The 26,711-nt window shown below is 35.2% G+C and overlaps 1 protein-coding gene across 1 annotated transcript in view; it reads left to right on the forward strand.

Annotated features, from left to right (window-relative positions):
* LOC138707655 (uncharacterized) overlaps positions 1 to 26,496 on the forward strand; it is a 133,775-nt gene extending 107,279 nt beyond the window's left edge. Inside the window, exon 3 of the mRNA XM_069837364.1 lies at positions 26,145 to 26,496. Within this exon, the coding sequence (XP_069693465.1) occupies positions 26,145 to 26,348 (204 nt within the window). The 3' untranslated portion in view covers positions 26,349 to 26,496. The remainder of the gene's footprint in view (positions 1 to 26,144) is intronic.
* The last annotated feature ends 215 nt before the right edge of the window (positions 26,497 to 26,711 follow it).

Here is a 26,711-nt window from a genome sequence, read left to right on the forward strand (position 1 = left end):
TCTATTCTTGGTCAGTTTCGATGTCATATATTGCAGAAAGGGACATCTTCCCCGAAAACTTTCAAGCATCTCATCGACTGTGACGTATTCATTCACCCGACATACCTCTCACATGATTCAACGATTTCCATAAATACGAGTGCATCTCGTATAGGGACAAGTCTGTCAATTTCTTTTCCAGTCTATCTTGTTCTGATGTAATCGAATCTCAGGCATCGAAGAATGAAGCGAAATGTTTTGACGGACATTGTAGTATGAAAATACTCAATGCCAGTGCCATCTGTCGCCCAAAAGGTCTTCTACATTTATGTGAGCAGACCGATTGTTTCCAGCCCAAGAGAGCAACACTTTCTAACTCAATACGTGTAATTTCTCTCGCATCACGCTCTCTAGAAAATGTAGGTCTTTGTTTCTCAGTATACATATTTGCTCAGGTAACAATTTTATCTAATATGCTGTCGAGAAAACGACCGTTCAGAGCAGAAGTGGTGTAAGTCAAAATTGGGTAATGAGGTTTAAAGTAAAAATTCTGTAAAATGTAGCAAAAGTAGCAATTAATATGTTCTTCGTGCTATCCACTGACTACTAATAGTTTAAATAAATTGAATATTGATTGCTGCTTTGCGCTGTATTTTACAGAATGTTTATTTTAATTCTCATTACCCATTTTTTACTTACACCACTTCTGCTCTCAACGGTTCATATCTAATTTCCCTTGTTTTTAGATGAACCGTATGAATATGAGAAAAAATGTTGCAGCTTTTGTTTCTGAACTCTCCATTCAGCTGTATATTCGTCCAAGTCGTCATTTTATATTTACTTAAAGTGTCCGCCGAGTTAGCTCTGTGGTAGCGTGGCTGCCTCCAGACTAGCCGGCCCGGGTTCGATTCCTGGCGGGGTTAGAGATGGCGGTGCACAAATTCTAATCACTAGATTGTGCACCAATATGCCTGGATTAAATCCCAAATCTCTCCGCAGTGCATATGAAGAGAAGGCATATGTCACTGAATCGCCCGTCGGATGGGGACGTTAAGCCTGGTGGCCCCCTTGGTGCTATTCGGGTTTCCCCTTCTCCCTTCCTCATCTTCATCATCATCATCATCATCACTCATTTCAAACACTACACTTACACGAACACTTACTCATACACATACACTCACCCTAGTACACGACATAACTCTCCACAGATACACATCATGTACAGCGTGACCCGTCGAAGTGGTGTACAACTAGAAAATGGGTCACAGTTCTGCCATCTATCCGCAGTATGCGGAACCCGAATCACTCAAGTGAAGTGGGTAGGCATTGGATATACACACATTTACCTAAAGTAAGGTTAGCATGTTATAAATCATTCGAACTAATCACTTCCCTATCCGTGTTTTTCTACTAATTTCATACTATTTTGTAAATTACTTCATTAAGGGGAAGGACTCTGTTATCGTGGACTTTCCTAATGACATATTCTAGAGCGAAGTTAAAAAGTAAAGGTGATAATGCATCTCCTTGCTTTAGCCCGCAACGAATAGGAAAAACATCTGACAGGAACTGGCCTATACGGACTCTGCTGTATGTTTCACTGAAACACATTTTAATTAGTTTCTTGGGAATACCAAATTCAATAAGAATGTTATATAAATCTTTATTATACATACAGTAATTATTGACACAGTAATGATAGCAATGATGTAATGAATTATGTAAAATATTATTGAAGCAAAGAAAAACAATTGTTGATATTGCAAAAGAAAATATATAAACTGCAATAACTATCAACAAGTGTAATAATATAAATATGGCAGCATTTTTTACAGATATAGTCAGTGGGATTCGTACCCCTTGAGATAACACCGCGTACCTCTGGAGATAATCGTACCGTAGATTGATTATACCTTATTTTATTTCAAGGCGTGCAGTTCGGTGGCTCCTTTGAACACCGAACTGCACTCCTTGAAATAAAATAAGGTATACCACTGTCGTGGACCATATGGTCTGTCATAGTCTGAATCCAACGTTTTTCTTGGCAAACCCAGGTCGTGACGTTCTCATGGTAGTGTCGCTAGGAGTGACATATTTAAATGAATTAACAAATTGTGTTAAAACTCTGCGCTTCCTGTTTTTAAAGACACTTTTCTATTATGCCCGTTAGTTTTTCCGAATGAAAGAAAATAATTTAATCTGAGAGACTTTAGCCGTTAGTTTTTCCGAATGAAAGAAAATAATTTAATCTGAGAGACTTTAGATAACTTACGCATTAAGAAATAATATCGGGACTCAAGAAGAGCAAATGACTCAATGAAACACTATCCAATGATAAACGCGACAATAAGAAACGTTGGAAAGCCGATAGAAAAGAAACAACAGATTGACTGCACATATTTAACATAACATTATCATACAAGACATTCACATGGACGCTAATACACACTCCTGATTTATTTATTTATTTATTTATTTATTTATTTATTTATTTATTTATTTATTTATTTATTTATTTATTTATTTATTTATTTATTTATTTATTTATTAATTCTGGTGTAGTTCAGGCCATCAGGCCTTTTCTTCCACACCACCAGAAATACAAATACAATAATATAAATAAAAGGAAAAAAAATACACTATAAACAAAGTAAAGCCACAAAATATACACAGGTTGCAGTCACACAAACTTTAAATGAGTGATTAAGTATCATAATTAATTGTATCCTAACCAATTAACTAACATAGACAAGAAACTTGCAATTTTAATCTAGAGTAAAAAAAAAAGAAACACAAATCAACACTTCCAGCAATACCTAAAAAGCATTGAATAAGACAAATTTTTTCCAATTTAATTTTGAATTGTGATAAAGTCCGGCAGTCCCTGACGTCATTAGGTAACGAATTCCAGATGCGAGGTATTTCTACCGCCTGCGAAACCATTAAATACTTCCCACATGTCTGGACTGATATTTGGGCTGCCTTAATAAATACGAACGGCTTAAATCAAACACCCTTTACAGTCTTAGGAAGAGGATCAGAGGACGAGCGACCTGAGCCACAAGAGAACGACTAGTTGAGGTAATAAAATTAATTTTGTTTTGTTGTATGTCTGATCATGCGGACTGCCTTTTTTCTGGGACTTAAAGTATCTGTGCGATAAGACTTTTTTTTTCTGAGACTGTACGTAAATCACAATATAAGGAAACAAAGCAAATGATAAAATATAGGTCACAAAATAGACTTGTTTGAGAATAACAACATTAATATAAAAGAAACAACATTTGCATAAAACATTTAAAAATAATTTGTTCTGTTTAATATAAATCTAACTCCCTTATGAGTAAAACTCATGTTCGGGGCCACAACTGAGCATAGAGTACGAAAAACTAAGATGATCGTTTATGCTTAACCTTTCTGCCTACTACATTCTTCCGTTGGAACAAAAATTTGTAAACATTTTCACGTCGCCGATTCGTTCGTGCTACAAGCTCTGTTTAATGCATAAACATAGATGTAGACATGCAATCGTGTAACACATTTTACATAAGAGAACTCACTGATATTTCAGCTTTAATTTCAAATTCGTATTCGATTACTGTTCAGCTGCCCATATATAGGCCTATTGTATATTTAAAATGTACAACTGCAGCATCACTATAAATGTAATGTTTTTAATATTCAACTTTAATTTTTTCAGTACTTCAACATTCGGGAGGAAATTAAACTCAGAATAAATATGGGAAATGCGTGTTATTATTCGGTGAGAAGCTTTTGTCATCTAGTCTGCTGTCAAAAAATTTGAAAGTTAGAATTTATAAAACAGTTATATTACCGGTTGTTCTGTATAGTTGTGAAACTTGGATTCTTACTTTGAGAGAGGAACAGAGATTAAGGATGTTTGAGAATAAGGTTCTTAGGAAAATATTTGGGGCTAAGAGGGATGAAGTTACAGGAGAATGGAGAAAGTCACACAACGCAGAACTTCACGCATTTTATTCTTCACCTGACATAATTAGGAACATTAAATCCAGACGTTTGAGATGGGCAGGGCATGTAGCACGTATGGGCGAATCCAGAAATGTATATAGAGTGTTAATTGGGAGGCCGGAGGGAAAAAGACCTTTGGGGAGGCCGAGACGTAGATGGGAGGATAATATTAAAATGGGTTTGAGGGAGATGGGATATGATGATAGAGAGTGGATTAATCTTGCACAGTATAGGGACAGATGACGGGGTTATGTAAGGGTGGCAACGAACCTTCGCGTTCATTCTAAGCCATTTGTATTTGTTGTAAGTACTTCAACATAGTATGGTATATTACGCTGCTCATGATACATACTTTTAAGATCAATAAAACATATAACCAACATGCAAAATGTAAAATACTATAATATTGTGTTTTGAAGTGATTCTGTTGACCTGAAGATGACTTTTATATAATTCGGAAACGTCCGTCCTTTCATAATATTATGTGACATATTTGTATTTTAATAAATTGAAGTTGGATACGTTACAAACGGAACTCAATTAGTTTATGTATATTATTTACTAACTTATCGGAAACAATGTCAACAAAGATGTTTCTAGAAGGTAATTTGTTGCGAAAAAGTTGAACAGATACGCAAATACGTGCAGAAATAAAGCTGAAGTGAATGATGCTGGTGATGATATGAATGTATCTTGACGTAAGGCGATGGTTATGGCAACAGGCGGAGAATTGCATACCCGTCAGAGCAATGTTGCAGAGAGCATTGACCCCTTTTGCGCGCTAGCTCATAGCATTATACTGTTATTTTCACACAGGCTCACAGTTTTGCATTACGTCAAAAGTGGACCGCTCATTTAAGGTAACGAGTCCAGTCATTTCAGCCCTAGCTATATTACCGGGTCGTTGTCTTCAAGAAAATTGAAAACAAAGATGATGTCTGTCACGTAGTGCTTTTCTTCGCTGATCTCGAACAAGATGTGCATTTTGCAAAAGGAATATATATGCCATTGCTTTATAGATATTAAGCATTGTTACTTATAGGTATTCAAGACGTCTTCCGCTTCAGATATTTACTAATATGGAAATGAAAGAATATATAGACTGAACGATCAGCAATAGAAAGGACAAAAGCAAAATTTTGTTTTTTTTTTCTTCTTGCGATTTTACATTTCCCTTCTACATTACTTTTCCTAGTTCCCCCATTTTCAATCTTTCATTTATATCAAATTTATTATCCTCTCTTATCCTTCCGTCCTTCTCTCTTCCCAGCCATTTCTTTATTTATTCCCCTCACTTTCCATTATTTTTCTTTCTCTATATTCATCCGATCCTCTTTAACTTCTGCATTCCCTTTTCTTCATCCGTTACTTTTATTCAATTTAATTGCTAATTTTCCTCCAGTTTACTTGCTTTTTTTTTTCCTCCATTTTCTTCAGTCTACTTGCTTCTTTTCCTTAATTTTCTTTTCTTCTTTTATCCCAATTTTTTTCCTTTCCAAAGTTTCCTACCCTTTTCCTTGATTTGTTTCTTTTCTTGTTTCAACTTCCTAATTTACTTTCCCCATTTTTCCCTTTCCTTCCCGCCTTCTTCCCTCTCCTTTTAAACTTCTTCCCTTCTTTTTCCTTCCTTGCTTCATTTCCTCCCTTCTTTTTCTGTCCTTGTTTGTTTTCCTCTCTTCTTTTCCATTCCTTGTTTGGTTTCCTCTCTTCTTTCCCTTTCCTTACTTGCTTTCCTCCTTTTCTTTACTTGTTTCCTTTCTTCTCTTCTCTCCCTTTCCTTGCTTTCTCTCCTCCCTTCTTTCTCTATCCTTGCTTGATTTCCTCCTTCCTTTACCTTTTCCTACTTGCTCTTTCCTCCCCTCTTTCTCTTTCCTTGTTTGCTTTCCTTTCTTCTTTCCCCTTTCTTTTTGCTTCCTCCCTTCTTTCTCTTTCCTTGTTTGTTTTCCTCCCTTCTTTCCCTTTACCTGCTTGCTTTCTCCAACACTCTTTCTCTTTCCTTGTTTGCTTTCTTCCCTCCTTCCTTGTTTGCTGCCTCCATTCTTTCTCTTTCCTTGTTTGTTTTCCTTCCTTCTTTCCCTTTTCCTGCTTGCTATTTCCTCCCCTCTTTCTCTTTCCTTGTTTCCTTTCCTCTCTTCTTTCCCCTTTCTTTGTTCCTTTCTTCCCTCCTTCCTCCATTCTTTCTCTTTTCTTGTTTGTGTTCCTCTCTTCTTTCCCTTTGCCTGCTTGCTTTTTCCTCCCCTATTTCTCTTTCCTTGTTTGCTTTCTTCCCTCCTTCCTTATTTGCTTCCCCCTTCATTCTCTTTTCTTGTTTGTTTTCCTCCCTTCTTTCCCTTTTCCTGCTTGCTTTTTCTTCCCCTCTTTCTCTTTCCTTGTTTGGTTTCTTCCCTCCTTCCTTGTTTGCTTCCTCCCTTCTTTCTCTTTTCTTGTTTATTTTCCTCCCTTCTTTCCCTTTTCCTGCTTGCTTTTTCCTCCCCTCTTTCTCTTTCCTTGTTTGGTTTCTTCCCTCCTTCCTCCTTCCTTGTTTGCTTCCTCCCTTCTTTCTCTTTTCTTGTTTATTTTCCTTCCTTCTTTCCCTTTTCCTGCTTGCTTTTTCCTCCCCTCTTTCTCTTTCCTTGTTTGGTTTCTTCCCTCCTTCCTCCTTCCTTGTTTGCTTCCTCCCTTCTTTCTCTTTTCTTGTTTATTTTCCTCCCTTCTTTCCCTTTTCCTGCTTGCTTTTTCCTCCCCTCTTTCTCTTTCCTTGTTTGGTTTCTTCCCTCCTTCCTTGTTTGCTTCCTCCCTTCTTTCTCTTTTCTTGTTTATTTTCCTCCCTTCTTTCCCTTTTCCTGCTTGCTTTTTCCTCCCCTCTTTTTCTTTCCTTGTTTGGTTTCTTCCCTCCTTCCTCCTTCCTTGTTTGCTTCCTCCCTTCTTTCTCTTTTCTTGTTTATTTTCCTCCCTTCTTTCCCTTTTCCTGCTTGCTTTTTCCTCCCCTCTTTCTCTTTCCTTGTTTGGTTTCTTCCCTCCTTCCTCCTTCCTTGTTTGCTTCCTCCCTTCTTTCTCTTTTCTTGTTTATTTTCCTTCCTTCTTTCCCTTTTCCTGCTTGCTTTTTCCTCCCCTCTTCTCTTTCCTTGTTTGCTTTCCTCTTTCTTGTTTGCTTTCTTCCCTCCTTCCTTGTTTGCATCCTCTCTTCTTTCTCTTTCCTTGTTTGTTTTCCTCCCTTTTTTCCCTTTATCTGCTTGCTTTTTCTTCCCCTCTTTCTCTTTCCTTGTTTGCTTTCTTCCCTCCTTCCTCCTTCCTTGTTTGCTTCCTCCCTTCATTCTCTTTTCTTGTTTGTTTTCCTCCCTTCTTTCCCTTTACCTGCTTGCTTTTTCCTCCCCTCTTTCTCTTTCCTTGTTTGCTTTCCTCTCCTTTTCCTCTTTCTTGTTGCTTTCTTCCTTTCTTCCTTGTTTGCTCCTCCCTTCTTTCTCTTTTCTTGTTTGTTTTCCTCTCTTCTTTCCCTTTTCTTGCTTGCTTTCTTCCCTCCTTTCTCTTTCCTTGTTTGCTTTCCTCCTTTCTTTGAGGTTTCTTGTTTCCTTTCCTTCTGTTTCTTTGCCTGTCTCTGTATCAGTGTATGTCTGTCCTCCTTTGGCCCTGTTACCTTTTTATTTCATTTTTCCTAGGTTATTTCTTTCTTGAGTCATTCTTTTTCTTCATGTTATTCCTTATTTATTTTTGAAGTTTCAAAAATTTAATTTGTTTAGCTTTCCATGAAATGTTTTTTTTAATAATAACTGCAGCATTCTCTCTAATTCGTAACGCATATTTACATTTAAATTATTAAACTACAATATTTACTTTAAATAAAAACCTCCCCTGGAGAAGGATGTAACATTAAATTCTTTAAACATGTCATGTACGTGGAAAAAGTAATTTTAAAGCATTTATTTATTGCGTTCAATGGCTGAATAAACTTGTATCTTTGTTTAGTCAAATGGCTATGATAGTAAATACAGGCCTAATGAAATATGCCTCTGAAATTATTTTCCTTTCTCTTGAAACATGAATTACAGTTTTTTTTTTGGTTACATCCTTATCCCGGCGAGATTTTCAAATGGAAAAAAGAAACTTGCAGACATAATACATTTCAACTATTTCTGTTAAAACAGCTGTCAAAAGAAATTCCAATTTATATTTCATTCTAACGAAGAGACTCCAGTAATGACAAACTCACTAAGACTGAAAACATTTGGTCACACGAAGATAGCTCATGTCTTCTTAAAGGTATGACGGGATTCCAGACACTATTACAACATGTCTCAGAATCCGACATAAAATGTATGGCAAGTTACACGAACAAACAATACGTGAAAGGTGCTAGGAAAGAAGGTACATGTAACCCAGATTATGTCTGAGGATTGACCTTCTTCACTCTGCATACTGCACGCTACAAGAAACGCGGAATTTCTGCGGCGGCATTGTCTCTGGTTATACAGGTCACGACGGCTCGAGTGGCCGACCAACCAAGTACAGGGCGTTCCTTTCTCATTTGGAAATCCGTCTTTTTCCATAACGTTTCCGGCAACAATACACTGCGGTCACACCACGTATGAAGTCAAGTAGTACTGTTAACATTTATACCGCTCACGGAACATCAACCACAGCGTGGGCTGTGAATTCGGTTCAATTCCCGAGCCGTTCATAGCTTTACCTTACTTGTTATTTGTTTTAGTTGCGGAATGACTAGTGCATTGACTTTTCTTGTAGGAGATCGAGTTCGAAACCTACCGAGACTGTTAAAAGTGAATACAGTTCTGGGAATATTATGCTTTCCTACACAATGTACGACACGTGAAATTTTCTTGCCAGCAAGAATAGAATATCCTCCGGATCTTATTAAAAGTTTCGAATATGTTCAGCTGTTCAGCTGGAAGGAGTCGATACTTACGAAACAGGAACATTTTGAATTGCTTTTCGGTCGTCCCTTTCGTTCTGTACTGAAGAGAAGATATGAAACGAACTTACAAAACGATGAAATGAGATTTGCAATATAAGTGTGTCGCTAGCTAAAAGGTATTCTGTACATCCGTTTTGTGTACTATCAGTCTTGTATTATTTACCGAGAATAAAATACCTATAAATATAGGATGAACCGCAAGTAATGTCATTATTTTCAGGAGGTTATTCCTTAAGGGGAGAGGATGGTATTTTTTTAAACTTTTTTCCTATTTGGTGTAAATTATTAATTTTTTGTATCTAGAGAGCTCATAGCTGTGGCAACTCAACCAAATAAAAATAAAAAAAAAATTATTTGGGGCCCAAATTTGAGAAAAATATACCCAATGCAGGATTGTACTAAAACCGATATATCTAAACCGTTTTTAAAGATAGATTCAAACAGTTTTTGCAATGTATTTGCAAAAGTATGTTCTACAAACTGTCTGTAACAGAATTTTGATATTAGTCCCTACGTTTGTAAAATAAACAATTAAAATTTAGTAACAATTTTCTGATTTCCTTTCTTGCAAACAAACGGACGTATTTTTTAAATGAAATCAATTAACAAAATTCTGTTACAGAGAAAAGTTTCCTAATAGTCTAAAGAATGTGTGCTCTAAATTTCATGGAGGTATCTTTAATAGTTCAGAAATTATATCCATTTTGTCTGTCAATGTAGCAAAAAAAAAATGAAGTTACTGGAAACCGATAAAAGCGGGAGTGTGATTTAAAAATCCATAGCGCAGGAAGTTTAAAAATGACGTCTCAACATCCGATAAGGGCACAAATACCCACAAAATGTTATGCAATGCATTCCACACATATAAAAGCGTATTTTAAAGAATTTTTTTTTTTTTTTTGAAAATTTAATTTACCGGAAACAACAATAAAAGTGGGCGAGTGATTCAAAAATCCATAACGCAGGAAGTTTAAAAATGGCGATCCACACATATCACAAAGTATTTTAAAGAATTTTTTTTTAATTTAGTCATTTTTCATCAAAAATACCATCCTCTCCCCTTAAGGTATTTCAAATAAAAGGTTTAATACAATGTTCTAGTTTTCGCTTCTTTTCGAAATAAAAATTGTTTTACAGTATATTAAATATTTCATAGCATGCTCTGGGAAATTCATTGATTTAATTCGCAATATGCTCGATCCATTTAAGAGAGCAGTGTATTATGACAATATATGATTAAGAGAATTTCAGTCTTGTCCTTTAAATGTGCAGAAATTTGATCCGAAGAAATTTAACATTGAAAACGAAAAGTTGCATTCGTTCGGGTAACATTTTTTTCACATTTAAAGAACAAGATTGAAATTTGTCATTCATTTATTACCACAATACACTGCTCTCTTAAATTGATTGAGCATATTGGGAATTCAACCAAACGTAAAAATCCAAATTAGAAATAGGAGATATTTAGAATACGTAATTTAAATTGGCATAAATATATTGTATTTAACATACTGTATATTTTATATATTTACTGAATTTCTGATGCTGGTACTTCATTATAATTCACCTCATTCTCAGTTTACTCTATTCTGTTATGAAATTAACCTAAAAAACTTTAATTCTGAATTATTACTAATAAATTCGTACTAAATACAATACTTAATTATTTTCATTTTCGAACACGAGTTTTACACATAAGGAGAATAGATTTATATTAACCTCTTCAGGCCTGGTGTACATTATAGTGTACATTGTTTCATTTTTTCCTTTTTTGGAATGTCTTCGATACTTTTAAATATTTTGAAAAATTCTGTGTGATATAAATGGAGAATATTATTTTTGAAACATTTCTATACCTGAATTAAAAATAAAATTTAAAATTTTGGGGCCTCAGGGGTAAAATTGTCCCCAAATTTTGATTTTCTGTGAAGACTTGATTTGAGAATTTTTGATCCCCAGAATGATTATGTGGGCAGTTCTTTTTTTTTTTCATTTTTTTTTTAAATATGAATTCAAGTCTGAAGGGGTTAAACAGAATACATTATTGTTTAAATAGTTTTTTATACTATTTTTGTAGTTGGTTATTTAATGACGCTGTATCAACTACTAGGTTATTTAGCGTCGATGAGATTGGTGATAGTGAGATGGTATTTGGCGAGATGAGGCCTAGGATTCGCCATAGATTATCTGGCATTCACCTTACGGTTGGGAAAAACCTCGGAAAAACCCAATCAGGTAATCAGCCCAAGCGGGGATCGAACCCGAGCCCGAGCGCAACTTCAGACCGGCAGGCAAGCGCCTTAACCGACTAAGCCACTCCGGTGGCTTTTTGTAGTATCTACGTAAAGATTATTATTTTTTGATCCTACAGAATACATCTTTATGGTAACAATATTAACATTAATTTTTGTAGTATGCCTAATATTATTCTTCTCAGACAAGTGTACTGTATTTCTATGACCTATGTATATTTTATAATTACTGCAATTATATCGCTTCGTTTCCTAATATTGTAATGTGTGTACAATAATAATGTGTTCTGATATTCTAATAATAAAGTATTATTATTATTATTATTATTATTATTATTATTATTATTATTATTATTATTATTATTACAGTGAAACCTGTCTTTGCGGTCACTTCATTTAAACGGCCACTTGGTCAAAAGGCCAATTTTCTCTGGAACCAATTGGATTTTCCATAAGATCAATACAAATTCTCTCTTTATTTAGCGGCCACCTCATGCCCCGGCCAGCGGCCGGGATCTATTTGGATTGGAACCTGACTATAACCGTCACTGTCCAACAAAAAATCTTTTCACGGATACTGTCTGACCTATTTTTTCGATGGTTAGAGGACAGGGGGACAATAGCTAAGTGTACAACAATACACCCTTCACATCTTGGGGTTAGTTGGTTACTGTTTTATGACTCTTTTGTCACTTTTCACTCCGTCCCTGCACAGCTGTATATTCTTACTCGTTTTTAAAGCATTGAAACACGGACTTTTTCTATCGAAAATGTCATAGTATGTTTTAGGTCAGTAGTTAACCATTCGAATTTTTTTTCTCCTCTTTCTATCTTTCTCTATTTGGACCAGCTTTTACGAATGTTTCTTCTTTTCATTCACTTGGTTCAGAGGAACTGTGAAGTTAGTTTGAGAGAGAAATCATGTCTAACAATAAATGTAGTGTGGTGTTAAGTTTAGAGGTGCGACGAAAAATGGTTGAAGATAGTGAGAAGGGAACATCTGCGAGAAAAATTGCAGAAATATTCAAAAGTGGAAGGACACAAACGGTATAATTAAGAATAAATATGAAATATTAAAAGAGTGGGGGAAAATAAGCGTGGTGGCCAAAAAAGGAAGAGAGAATCTGTGTTTAGTAATGTGAATGATTTCGTTTACGAATGGTTCAAGTGTGCGAGGGCGAAGAAATTGCCAGTAAGTGGGCCTATGATTCAAGAGAAAGCTCTTGAAATTGCCAAAGAACTCAATGTAAGCAATTTCGTTGCTAGTAATGGTGGTTAGAGTGCTTTATAAAACGGCATAACATTGCATTTCGTTCTTGTGTCTGGTGAAGGAGGTGACATTGCAACCAATGTTATTGAAGAATGGAAAAAATAGACTGCCTTCAATTCTTGCGGAATATGAACTCAGAGACATTTACGATGTTGACGAAACAGGTTTTTTTTTCAGGGCCCTCTCTAACAAAACTTTAAGTTTTAAGAAAAAAGAGTGTAAAGGGGAGAAGTTGGCATAAGGCAGAATAAACCTGCTGTTTTGTTGTAATGCTGCAGGAGAAAAAGAAGCACTCTTAATGATAGGGAAATCATTGAAACCGAGATGTTTGAAAAATGTTGACATGGGCTTATTGGGGGTGAAGTGGACTGCCAACAATAAAGCTTTAATGACATCATTTGAGAATTTGCTATACGATTTCAATTCGAAGATTGAACGACAAAATCGCAATGTGATCCGTGAAATTGGTGTTTCTTCCCCCAAATACCACATCACACCTCCAACTCCTTGATCAAGGTATTGTCTAGTCATTTAAACTGAGGTACCGCAAGCGAGTTTTGAAATGGCTAGTTGCAAGAATGGAAGAGGCTGACATTAATATGCACGATTTTTGTACGCGCACAGTACTAAAAAGTCAATGAAATTCAGTATTTTCATGTTGATTCACAAAAACAGCAACCTTAATCAAGCGGCCACCTGATAAAACGGCCATTTTATAAGGTAACTTCAGATGGCCGCTTTAGACAGGTTTCACTATATTATTATTATTATTATTATTATTATTATTATTATTATTATTATTATTATTATTATTATTATTACAAAATTGTTACAAAGTACCTTTGCAAAAATAGTAGTTCACTGTGTAACTGTTTATAGGCATAAGGTAAATACAGTAGTATGTTTCTACGCCCAAGAGACGATAATGCAATGTATTCTGACCGACATAATATTTATGTTTATCCTTCAGGCGAAGGTTTAATATTTTTCGTTGCTGGGTCTGTATTGCAAAAACCCCATCTGACGTAATATGTGTATGAGGGGAAAGGACTACATTGCGAGCTACTTTGTAAATACTTTATTATTACAGTATATGTGTACTTAAGTTCAGAATAAATGTGCCTCAACTTCGAAGTCTAGTTGAAGTATAAAAAAGGTTACTAATAATATTTTTGAATTCGCTTTTTACCTTAAATTAAATTTTCCAAAATTTGACAATTTTCACACATATTATTTAATAACTCCATAACCATTAGAGATAGAATTCTGAAATTTTGTACACTGATTCAACATGAATTTATGAAAAAGGTGGACTGCAGTAATGCCCATTTCTTTGAAAATAGAAAAATTAGGCCACAAAACATTATGTAAATTTTAATATATTTTATATAGGACAAATACAAAATTCATTGTAATAAAATAAACAACTCTACATGTCTGAGAGTAGTCTACTTTTCAGAAATAAATGTTTATTACATGCAGGAAAAATATTAAAGATGTCAGAGAGACCATAACAATGTTATGGTTACCAAACGATTTAACTGCAAAATTTTTCTATTTGTTTTATACATTGATAAAAACTGGTTTGAAAAATATTATTAGTAATCTTTTTTATACTTTTATCAGATATTTAACTTCTAATAAGTCTTGTTGTGGTACCTTGTAATATTTGTCCAATTATGAGTTCATTTTCTTATAAAATTTATAAATTTAGAGCTTGCATTTTATGATAATATTTGTGTTCGTTCACGTACAGTACATATACCCTTTTGAGAAGTGGAAGAAAGTATGTAAATATGTTAAGAGAAATGACACAGTATTTCACAAACTTTCCAAGTCGTGTACGTGTTTCGCCTTGAAGTTCCGGAGAATTCCACCTCCTGTTCTTTTCAGCCTCATGACGAAACATTTGCAAATATTTTTCTGCAATGGTGATGAAATGTCGCACTACCCTCCCAATATTTTTTCGACAAATGTCACGTTCTGCTTATGATTTGGCGGTGCCTGTACTGGACCACTATAACTGTCCTTGTATTTGGTCAGTGCCCTGCTCTATTGAAATGGATCAAATCGAATCAGTGATACCATTAAAAATCGTTGCCGCCCTCTACGGGATGTGCCTGTATGTGGTGTGTTTTGTGACCGTTTTATGTGGCTGCACGTTCGCTACATCTTCGAATAGTGTACTTGCATCACGTCTGATACAAACTAAAAAAAAAAACAATGTAATTCCACACCGTATGTGAGGGGAACCACCACAAATTGGATAATGGAGATGAACTATAGTTTCAATACTTATACACACATTGACGTAGGTGTACGTATCATACGAACGAAATATTAATAATCATGTTGTAACTATTCGCTTTTCTCCTTTAGAATTCTCTATTTCTTCATTAGGAACGGCGAAAATAGGAGTGAGACAAGTAGCCAACAGGCTTGGAGTTCACATAAATACTTCTCCTCCCATTCCACATTCATACATTCAGTATTAATTTCCGAGAGACCGAAATTACGTAGATACAAGAAATTATTTTTTTCGAAGATTTATTTTAATGAAGATATGCTTACCACTGGAAGCCGCTTTGGTAGCTTAGTTGGTATGAGCGCTGGGTTACGATGACCGCAGACCCTAGTTCAAATCTCGTGATTGACGGAGTTGTAATATTTGTGATGGACAAAACAAAGGCTGTGGAGTTCTCCCTTTTTTCCTCGTCATTCCACCACCGCGCTCTACATTTCGCCATTCATTATCATCTTCGTTTCGAAAAATATTGCATCTCCTGTGTTTGTGTGATGTTAGATTCGCCATTGGCCACAATAAATATTCCTCAGGATTTGCCCAAAGACGGTAGTGTTTGTGAGTTCTAGACGACTTATAGTTCTGTATCAGGAGTATCGAAAAGCCAGTCAGGTTCTTGCTGTCTTTCTAGGCCCTATTCTACCAAAGTAAGGTATAACATAACAAGTAAATCCACCTGTAATATGTAATATGAAGATTGTGATTCACAGAAGTATGGTGTACACTGCCGTTCAAAGATATCTGCCCTATAATTTTCTGATCGTGTAAGCGAACATTTTAACCACAGGAAAAGTCAGAACCAAAGACATAACAAATTGACTAACTATGAACTAGTTCCGCTAGTTCTCAATAGGTGACCATTATTGGGACGGGTAAAAAATTATTTGGAAAAATGTTGATTTAGCTTAAGTATAAATTATTTTCACAATTTCCCGCTAAATCTAGTGTTTTTTACAATCATTAGAGGGGGATGAAATTTTGAATTTTATAATGCGGGTATATTTATGTACTATTGGCGACACTGACTGTTATCTTCGCCATCTATTCATAGAAATAATAACTAAAGAAGACACACTTACACGAACAAATCATCGATCACTCTCTATTAGTAGAGGTCAGGTATCTTTGAACGCCAGTGTACAATTGTACTGTACTTCGTCACAACATACTTATAAATTACAAGTGAAATTACCACTGTTCTCTTCCACAACATTTGATTACTTTTGGTTTGATTTTATTAAGATTATGAATGTGTGTATTGATGATTATAGCAAGAGAGTGTATTTTTCGTTATAATTATTATGGTAATTTTGTTTGTTTGTTGTGATTGTTTTAACAGTTATGCCTTATTGTACTTTTGGGAGATTGAGAATATTTTCATTTTATATAGGTGTTAGTATTAGTTCATATATGTACTAGTACAGTTTTCTCTACCAATGAAAGAAAACTAATATTGCTAGTAAAAGAGTAGCTATCTTCAAACAGTTTTGTTAGTGTTATATCAAAATGTAACGTATGACTCGTATGTGGTCTAGTAGCAGTGAAAGTAATGGCGATGATTATGAAAATCATGAGTTTATAATAAAAAAAGAATATTTTTCCAATTTAAAATAGAATTCGAGTTTAATGAACGTTTAAGGTTGTGCTATAAAGTGGAAGAACGGAATATTGTTGTCAACGCAGTCTGTTAACTCAAATTGATACTACTGCAATTCATATGAAGCCAAAACTAGGATTGCCTTGAAAAATATCTTTTCTCATGTTACATTTTCGAAAATACGCTATAAGATATCAGAATTGCAAGGTTATATAACAATGTTCAGAAAAATATTTTAGTAACATTGATTTTTGCTAGAAGCAAGTAAAGCGATCGGTTTGGAAGTAAATCCCGAAAAGACAAAGTATATGATTATGTCTCGTGACCAGAATATTGTACGAAATGGAAATATAAAAATTGGAGATTTATCCTTCGAAGAGGTGGAAAAATTCAAATACCTCAGAGCAACAGTAACAAATATAAATGACACTCGGGAGGAAATTAAAGGCAGAATAAATATGGGAAATGCGTGTTATTATTCGGTTGAGAAGCTTTTATCATCCAGTCTGCTGTCAAAAAATCTGAAAGTTAGAATTTATAAAACAGTTATATTACCGGTTCTTCTGTATGGTTGTGAAACTTGGACTCTCACTCTGAGAGAGGAACATAGGTTAAGGGTATTTGAGAATAAGGTGCTTAGGAAAATATTTGGGGCTAAACGGGATGAAGTTACAGGAGAATGGAGAAAGTTACACAACGCAGAACTACACGCATTATATTCTTCACCTGACATAATTAGAAACATTAAATCCAGACGTTTGAGATGGGCAGGGCATGTAGCACGTATGGGCGAATCCAGAAATGCATATAGAGTGTTAGTTGGGAGATCGGAGGGAAAAAGACCTTTAGGGAGGCCGAGACGTAGATGGGATTATAATATTATAATGAATTTGAGGGAGGTGGGATATGATGATTGAGACTGGATTAATCTTGCACAGGATAGGGACCAATGGCGGGCTTATGTGAGGGCGGCAATGAACCTTCGGGTTCCTTAAAAGCCATTTGTACGTAAGTAAGTAAGTATAAGAAAGATGAACATTTCTTATTACAGGCGTAAGATACTAATGCAAGCAGCCTGTATACACGTCATTATTATTATGACATCACTTGTAGACCATTTATTATTAATGTATGGTGTCATACATAATAATTATGTACCATACATTGTGTCGCATACGGATTTGATGCCTGAAGAAGAATGCATAGTGTGGAGTACGGGCAGGGGATGGGCTTAGCAGGGCAGTACGGTACGCACGCAACTCATTCCATCACGGACGCACAAGAAGCTTTTCGAAGTGAAGGGTTTAGAGATTCTTCATGTTCTTTCCGAAAATCACCTCTACTTAGCACAGATTTTCTCTCCTAAAATACTGAAATTCAAATATTAATATGCCATGAATGCAGGCCTACTTAGAGCGACAGGTAGCGCAGTTGGTATAGCGCTGACCTCCTGTGCTCGAGGTTGCGGGTTCGACCCCGGCCCAGGTCGATGACATTTAAGTGTGCTTAAATGCGACAGCTCATGTCAGTAGATTCATTGGCATGGAAAAGAACTTCTGCGGGACAAAATTCCGGCACACTGGCGACGCTGATATAACCTCGGCAGTTGCGTCGTTAAATAAACCATAATTTAAATTTTTACTTACAGCGACAGGATTTTCCTGATTACTTTCGTCTGTTACCCAGTTTTCTTATTTAAACTGTACTTTTATTTCAATATGAGCATTAATCGTCTCATAATGGGTTTGAAAATAATAAAAAAGGGACTTTAAATACACAGAGTGAACCGTAAGTAATGCCATTAATTTCAGGGGGTTATTCTGTGAGATATTTCGAACAAAACTGTACTTTTATTTCAATATGAGCATTAACCGTCTCATAATGGGTTTGAAAATAATAAAAAAAGGACTTTAAATACACAGAGTGAACCATAAGTAATGCCATTAATTTCAGGGGGTTATTCTGTGAGATATTTCGAACAAAACTGTACTTTTATTTCAATATGAGCATTAATCGTCTCATAATGGCTTTGAAAACAATAAAAAAGGGACTTTAAATACACAGGGTGAACCATAAGTAATGCCATTAATGTCAGGGGGTTATTCTGTGAGATATTTCGAACAAAACTGTACTTTTATTTCAATATGAGCATTAATCGTCTCATAATGGGTTTGAAAATAATAAAAAAGGGACTTTAAATACACAGAGTGAACCATAAGTAATGCCATTAATTTCAGGGGGTTATTCTGTGAGATATTTCGAACAAAACTGTACTTTTATTTCAATATGAGCATTAATCGTCTCATAATGGCTTTGAAAACAATAAAAAAGGGACTTTAAATACACAGGGTGAACCATTGTTTTGTTGTTGTTTTTTTCTCTCTCTTATTATGTATTTTGTGTATACATCTGTGTAAGCCACCTGTAATTGGAAGCATGCTTCTGTTGGTGGTGGATTTAAAAAATAAAAAAATAAAATAAGTAATGCCATTAATGTCAGGGGGTTATTCTGTGAGATATTTCGAAACAAAAAGTTTAATAAAGCTTTGTTTGTTTTTGCTTCCTTTCCGAGATAAAAATTGTTTTATATGAAATATTTCATAGCGTGTTTTGTGAAAGCCATTGACTTAATTTGCAATATTCTCAGTCAGTTTAAGAGAGCAGTGTATCATGGTAATAAGTGATTGAAATAATTTTAGTTTCGTCCTTTAAGGGAACGCATAGGTGAAATTACTAAATCTTACAGTTTTCATTTTTTTTCTCAACGACCAAGGACACCAGAATAAAATTATGTGACACGTTTCCTTATTAAGATGAAATAAAAGGCAGGAATTTTTTTCAACGTGATTTTCTTTAATTTTCGACGTGTGGAACCATTTATATATTAATTTAATTAATTAATATATAAATGGTTCCACGCGTCGAAAATTAAAGAAAATCACGTTGAAAAAAATTCCTGCCTTTTATTTCATCTTAATAAGGAAACGTGTCACATAATTTTATTCTGGTGTCCTTGGTCTTTGAGAAAAAAAAATCACCTATGCGTTCCCTTAAACTTGCAGACATTATATCTGAAGGAATGTAACTTTTCTTTCTGAAAAGGAATTTTAAAATGTTAAGTTTATTCGGATCAAATTTCTACATATTTAAAGACAACGCTAAAATTGTGCTGGGCCATAGTGTCCCCATCCATAATTCCATTTCATATATCCGTGTTAGTGAAAATCGAATTTCAAAGACTACCGAGATCAACAACGTAGAGAAAATGGCAATAACAGATCTGGTTGACCAAGTGGGAATCGTAGTTTCCTTGGTACTTTCCGATGACAAATTAAAGTTGTAACATCATTGAAGAATGCAGCATCTTCTGAATACGTGCGCGCGCGCGCACTCACGCGCACACACACACACACACACACACACACACACACACACTATGAAAAAGGGTATTGTTCTCTATAACTCGCCTATGTGTTTGAAATGCTATACATTGATTGAACTGCATTTTCAGCTAGTAGTACTGTGGGTTGGCTTTTTCATTAACAAATTATTCTTCTAGGTTATTGGAAACTTTCACACTATTTCAACCTGCACAACAAATTACATTAAAATAACACATTGTTTTATCGCATTTAACAACTATTGAACCGGAATATTGAGGAACCCCACATGTCTAGAAAACTAAACTTTTCAGGAGATAACAAAAAACATCTCAGGTCCTAGATTTGTGCTAAAATAATTTTTTTCTTAACACTTTAGCTAAAATGAATGTTGATGGGAATATGTGGGGTTTCTCTTTATAAAACCATGAGTCTACATGTTGAGAATACGAAATCATATATAGGGGAGAGTCGGGTAGTATCGGACATCGGGTAATATCGGACAGTGCGTTTCTTTCATCTACCACCATATGGTAGTACCTGAATGACGTGGTTACGGTTCTCTATGCGACATCACAGAAACGTAACCATGTCAATCAGGTACTATCATCGTGTGGTAGACGAAAGAAACTCACTGTCCGATATTACCCGATGTCCGATACTACCCGACTCTCCCCTAATTCAATTTCGTAAAAAAGGGACATGTGGGGTTTCTCAATATTGTGATTCTGTTATATGAATATAAGCATTTTTAACAATCCTATTTTAAACTCTTACTCATAAGTAAGTTTATGTTCGCCAAAATCTTTCTTATGTTCAAGATCGAAGTAACATCTGATATTATAATGTTTTATATAAATCTCGACTCAACAGTTGAGGCATTGAACTTTACCTTTATTCATAATAATAAAATAGTCTTGTTCCCAGTTTTTTAAATTAAAACGAAACCTAAAAGTTTATTTTCCACATTCTACCACTTTATATACTCCTGATTAGAACGCTATGATACAGAGTTCAACCTCTACCTACAGTATGCGCACGCAGAAGGTACAGTAGAATATTTGTGGAAGGAGAAATGAAGGGGTAGTGTATACAGTGCCCACGTATGCTTCAGATTGTACAGGAATGTTTCTGTAATTTGTTAATTAAGGAACAAAAGTAGGCAATATCACGTAACACAATATTTCTAACCTTGACCAGTACGAAATTATTCCAAAGCCACGGACACTTGCCAAAACTTTACCAAGGCAAATCACTTTTAATTATCACTTGAGGCTTAGTGTTATGTTCAAAATAGATCATCCGTTGTATGGTACCCACGGTGCAGTCACTGGAGTACTAGACGATGATTTCACATTCAAACCTGTTTCCTTTGAGACTTAAGCGTTGCTTTATGTGGGTCTACACGGCAAAACAGCACACATTGTTTTCTTTATATTTCCCATCAATTGTAAAGTGTTTCGGGCATCGTTTTCTCATGCTTGATAAGATATAATGGGCTTGTTTTGAAATGGCAGTTCACATGCGAGTTTGCAGGATCCCATACAGGGTGTTACAAAAACTCCATACTGAAACTTTTAGGGATGGTAGAGGAGCCCAAACTAAAGATTTCTCATTAAATAAACATAGGTCGGAAACCAATAGTTACGTCAGTCGTCACCTTCGAACGCAGACAAGATTTACGTCAGTTGTTACCTTCGAATGCATCACTGAGTAGAAACAAGCATCTTTGCGCATCACAAACACTTCACAATTAGCCGACTGCACACAGCTTTGGCAGAACATTGGATTGGCTGGGGTGGGCCCATTACATGGTCTGCTCGCTCTCCTGACCTTAACACACTCGACTTTTTTGTGTGGAGATATTTAAAGAGTTTAGTATATGAAACGCCAATTGTGTCAGAGGAAGATCTCGTTGCTCGGATTCTTGTAGCTGCCTATCACTTACAACATCAACATGGAGTATTTCAACGTATGAGGGACGTATTATCACGTCGTTGTACATCATGTATTGAAGCAGGAGGCCGCACGTTTGAACAATACCTGTAAGCGAAACGTCACCAAAATCATTTTAAATGATTACCACACTTTCGATGTCTGTCAGCAATGTCTGCATTCGAAGGAGACGACTGACATAACTATTGCTCTCCGACCTATGGTTATATAACAAAAATCTTTGTTTTGGGCTCCTAAACCATCCCTAGAAGTTTGAGTATGGAGTTTTGCAACACTCTGTATAGGGAAATGAGAGAGTAATATACGGCAACAGTGTAGAAGTTAGAATTACGAATAAGTGCAAGGAAATTGCTTCAAAATCAATCTAAATAAAAAAAAAGTGTCTTATTTTGTGTCTGTGGTTCAATGCTACAATACCTGTCAATTAAAATGTGTTAAAAATTCCTACAATAGCTTCTTGTGGTAGGAAGTAAAGCTGAGAGATCTGTTAGGAGCATTTGCTAGCTAATCTAAATCTGCACTTGGGTGTGAGTTTGAGCTTGAGCTAATATTCTGGTTGGTCTCTTTTCGAGGTTTTCCCCAACTGTAAAACGAATGTCAGGTAATTACATGGTGAATTATCTAGCTCATTTCGCCAAATACCATCTCCACTGACACCAGTGGTTTGTAGATAATTAATATGAATAAAATTCGTCCAGTACCTGATGTAAGCTGAGATAGATAGACAGGCAGGAACCACTTTCTTGGTATCAATGATGCTCAAAATGCATATTGTAGAAAAAATCTCGAAATCTATTTTTAGCAGCAACGCTGTACTTCCTCTTTCTGCTTCATATGAGAACTTCAAAAAATCTGAAGAAACAACTTGGTAGGTTTATTTTTATAGTTGTATAGTATTCTTACAGAGATTATAATAATCAGTTGGCTGATTTTAGAATTACATAACATTATTCATTTCTAAATTCATATTTTGTTCAGTGTCTGTGAGATAAACTGAAGGAAGCCTGCGAATGAGGCTAAAAACCTCCTGAGGTTTGAAGTGTCATGAAAGTAAGTAGCAAGTCTGGGTGTGATAAAGATGTGGACACTGATTAATAACCAGTGACAGGCAAATTAATATGAAATTCCATATTCTAAACCACACCTGCCTGCTAACAGAAAGGTAACAAGGGTTTTCAAGATGTGTAGAATGCAATTAACTCGAAAAAAATTTGACACCTCATAATATTTGAATAAAATTTTCATATTTCTTCAAAATTTTCATACTTTTCATGTTTTGCATAATTTCCTCCTGTACGTTACCTAATACTTCTATAACTACCACTGAATCAAACGTTCTAGATCATATATAAGGAGACAATAGAGATTTTTTTCAGGAAACAATGAAAAACTCAAGCCATCTATTCCACTCTACCAAGTTAGTCAGATGCTTGAAGGTAAGAGCAATGAAATACTAGCAAATATTGAACTACCAAATGTAGCACGATACAAGTATGCATTACATCATGTGATGTGGAGCAGTCTTTATCATTGTATAAAACAATATTAACTCCTTTTGCCAGAAAATATAGAAAAATTCGAAACTTATTCTATTGTAAACAGCATTGAGTACAGTTAATGTAATAAGTAACTTTTTTTTGGTTCCTTTCACTGTAAAAAATTGAGTTAGGTACCTAGTTCTTGCATTCAGGTAAAGGTTTGATATGATGCTGAAAAACTGTTTAATCATAGGCTTACAGATTTGTTGTTTAGTCAACTGTCCGAAGACAGGTTTGAACCTTATAAGTAACACCAATAAGGCATTACTCGTGAGGCAACTAGACCAGGAGATAATGAAGTAGGGTGGCCAGTTTCTTTCCCCCTCCAATGCATACATCGCCGATTAGCTACATATTTCATTAATCAGATTTCAGATGCATACAAACAATTGTTTTTACTCTGACACATATCGTCAAGCGAGATGTACTGCCTGATAATATATATAAATTATCATCCAGAACCTCAATCAGTGGTACCTACAGATTTATTGTTTTTTTCTGCTACAGGTAGCACATTAAACATGGACAGAAATATTAATCTCTGTAAGCTTATTTTGTAAATAATGGTGTAAATATAAACCTGCCCCAAATAGTTCAGGAAAGAAGAAATTTTAGCATTGAAATATTTGTTTCATATTTTGCCAAAATAAATTTCAAAAAAACTCTTTCACGTTGTGCTGGTTTCTATTGTTAACTTTGTTAGTTACATTACTGCTAGTCCTACATGTTTCACATTCTAATATTCTGGTTCATTGTCCATTATTGTATTCTATTGTGTGAAGGTTAATATAGTCTGAATTATAACATAGTGATATTTTACTTTTCATTATCCTTTACTTACAGCTTCATAAATGATTACTTTATAAAATTGTTTTTTTCTTACAATAAATCTATTAAATGTGCTAGTTTCTATCCCATATGACCTTCATTTATAATATATCAACCAGTGTGTGGTCCTCATTTCCATCATCACCACCACTGCTAACTCTAGCGATTAGATTGAATGTTCTGTTGCAGCTTCACAGTAAAGAAATGGTCTCCCTGTGTTTCTACTTCCTTCAGTTGTGAATTTGGGTAAATATATTTTGGAATGTAACTTCATTTCATTATTTCCACATGTTGTCGCCATTTTTCTTGAGATTGTACAATTACATAATTATTGGTACTGTACCACATTTAATTCATTTCTTACATTTGTCTTGCAGTTTATATTTTGTAGCTAATTGTAGAAATCTCATCTGAGACAGTGGAATTTTCTGTCTTCTACTGGCCCTGAGCATCCAACATTCGGCTCTATGCAAGAAAGTTGGAACAGCCAGTAATCTACTGTACATAACCTTAAAATGGTGTTCATTCTCAATTTTATTGATGATAATCATTTTGTTTTTGACACTTGAGATATTTAATCTGTTTAAATTGTTACATCCATATCCTGAGTTTTTAATAATTACTTGATTGGTACTTCATATTATAACTCTAATTTATAAATGTTGTATTAATGGCATGTTTTTACTATTATTATTCAATGATGTAATTATATTACGGTTACCAGATTTTTTTCACAATTTCTGGAGACAGATATAGATTAGCATATGAAAAAAACTACTTTTTAGCATTATTTCTGTTAGCTTGTGATTCACTCAGAATGTTTTACACAATATAAAGAATTAAAAGATTCATTCTATTTAGGCCCTACTTATTAAAAACACTCAGTCTACTTATCTTATACTTGAACTAGGTACAGGTATTTTTCATAAGAGTGATTTTTTTTTAACAGCTATTCTTTGGATCTCCAATTGTGCAGCAAATTCCTGACAGATCATGCTCAAGTTGGTTACGATAGCAAGCATGGCTCGAACAATTTCTAAAGTGATTCTGGATTTTTGGTTTGTTCACATCACGTTCATTGAAGTAAACACACTCTCCACTGAAGTAGGTCCTATTACTCCCAGGAAGACACAGATATAATTCAATCAACTTCTGGAGTTGTGCACATGGAATCATTTTCTCAGAGAAAATCTACAAAATGTATTTATATTTTGAGCAATATTTTCTTTGAAGTAGTCGACCTGGTTGGCGAGTTGGTATAGCGCTGGCCTTCTGTGCCCAAGGTTGCGGGTTCGATCCCGGGCCAGGTCGATGGCATTTAAGTGTGCTTAAATGCGACAGGCTCATGTCACTAGATTTACTGGCATGTAAACGAACTCCTGTGGGACAAAATTCCGGCACATCCGGCGACACTGATATAACCTCTGCAGTTGCGAGCGTCGTTAAGTAAAACATAACATTTAACATTTCTTTGAAGAAACTTCTTAAAGTAAGAAATTTTATCAAATTATCTTCATCCATGTGAAGTTTATCTATATATTTTAAGAAAAATAATGGAATATGTCTTCAAATCTCCCTTTCTGGAAGAGATCTCAGCAATATACACACTATAGTTATACTGGTACCTTGTGTAGTGAATGAATAACCCAGTGACTAAGATATTCAACAGCATTTTCATAAAATTCACAAGAGAGACTGAGAATTCTGTTGTAGAATATGAACCACTTATATCTTATAAAGATATCGAAAGTTGCTTAATTGATGGTGGAATAAATTTACCTTCTTTCCTATACTGGTAATTTAATTTTTCTATTAATCTTGATAGCAATATGGAAAACTCGACTGCAGTTCCGTCCTCTTTCCAGTTTTGGTTACATCATGAAAAAGCAGAAAAGCTGCATTAGCAAAATTCATCCATACCAATATGCAAGGATCATTAAACCATACTGGTACCTATTAAAAATTAACACTGAAAATGCAGGAATATCTGCAGACATATTATTAAATCCAGGGACATTTTGGGAACGAATTTTGCTCGGGGGCAAAAAGAAAAATTCGAGAACTGTCCCGGGATCATGGGGGCATCTGGTAACCTTAAATTATATATGAGAACAGTTTGTAATGTAGGTTATGTTTGTTACAGGTGGAAGGGACTGCAGCAAGTGCCACATCCAAAGCACCAAATGTTTCAGAAGACGCTTGTGATATCAAGCGAAGGCAGACAAGACCACTAACAGGGAAACACGTGAGACCGGGCACAGGAGCTAGTCCCGCCACACTTCTGTCTCTTCGGCGCAAGATACAAGCACGCCAACAGCAGCATGATGCTCAGCAACTGCAGAAGTAACACTCAGCACCATTCCATGTTAAGTCCCCGTTGAAGCCAATCTGGTATTGGCTACAATAATTCTGCATTTAATTTAATAATTTTGTTATATATTTACATCATAAAAGGAAAATATTTTGATTTTTTAACTGTAGATATGAGCGTGAAATTCATCATCAGGTCTCCATGACTGCTGAAATACAAGGTACGGCATTATTCTGTTGCATTACTAACAAGCATAGCCCTCTTTTGCATATAGTTCGACCAATGCGGAATATAACCTTCTTTATGTAGGAATTATTTGATTAATATGAAATATAACCACAGTCTAGTATATACAGTCACGAAGCTTGAGTTTTTGAGGGTACTAGGAACAATTAACTG

This window comes from Periplaneta americana, chromosome 10 (genome assembly GCF_040183065.1).
Source record: "Periplaneta americana isolate PAMFEO1 chromosome 10, P.americana_PAMFEO1_priV1, whole genome shotgun sequence".
NCBI lineage: Eukaryota > Metazoa > Arthropoda > Insecta > Blattodea > Blattidae > Periplaneta > Periplaneta americana.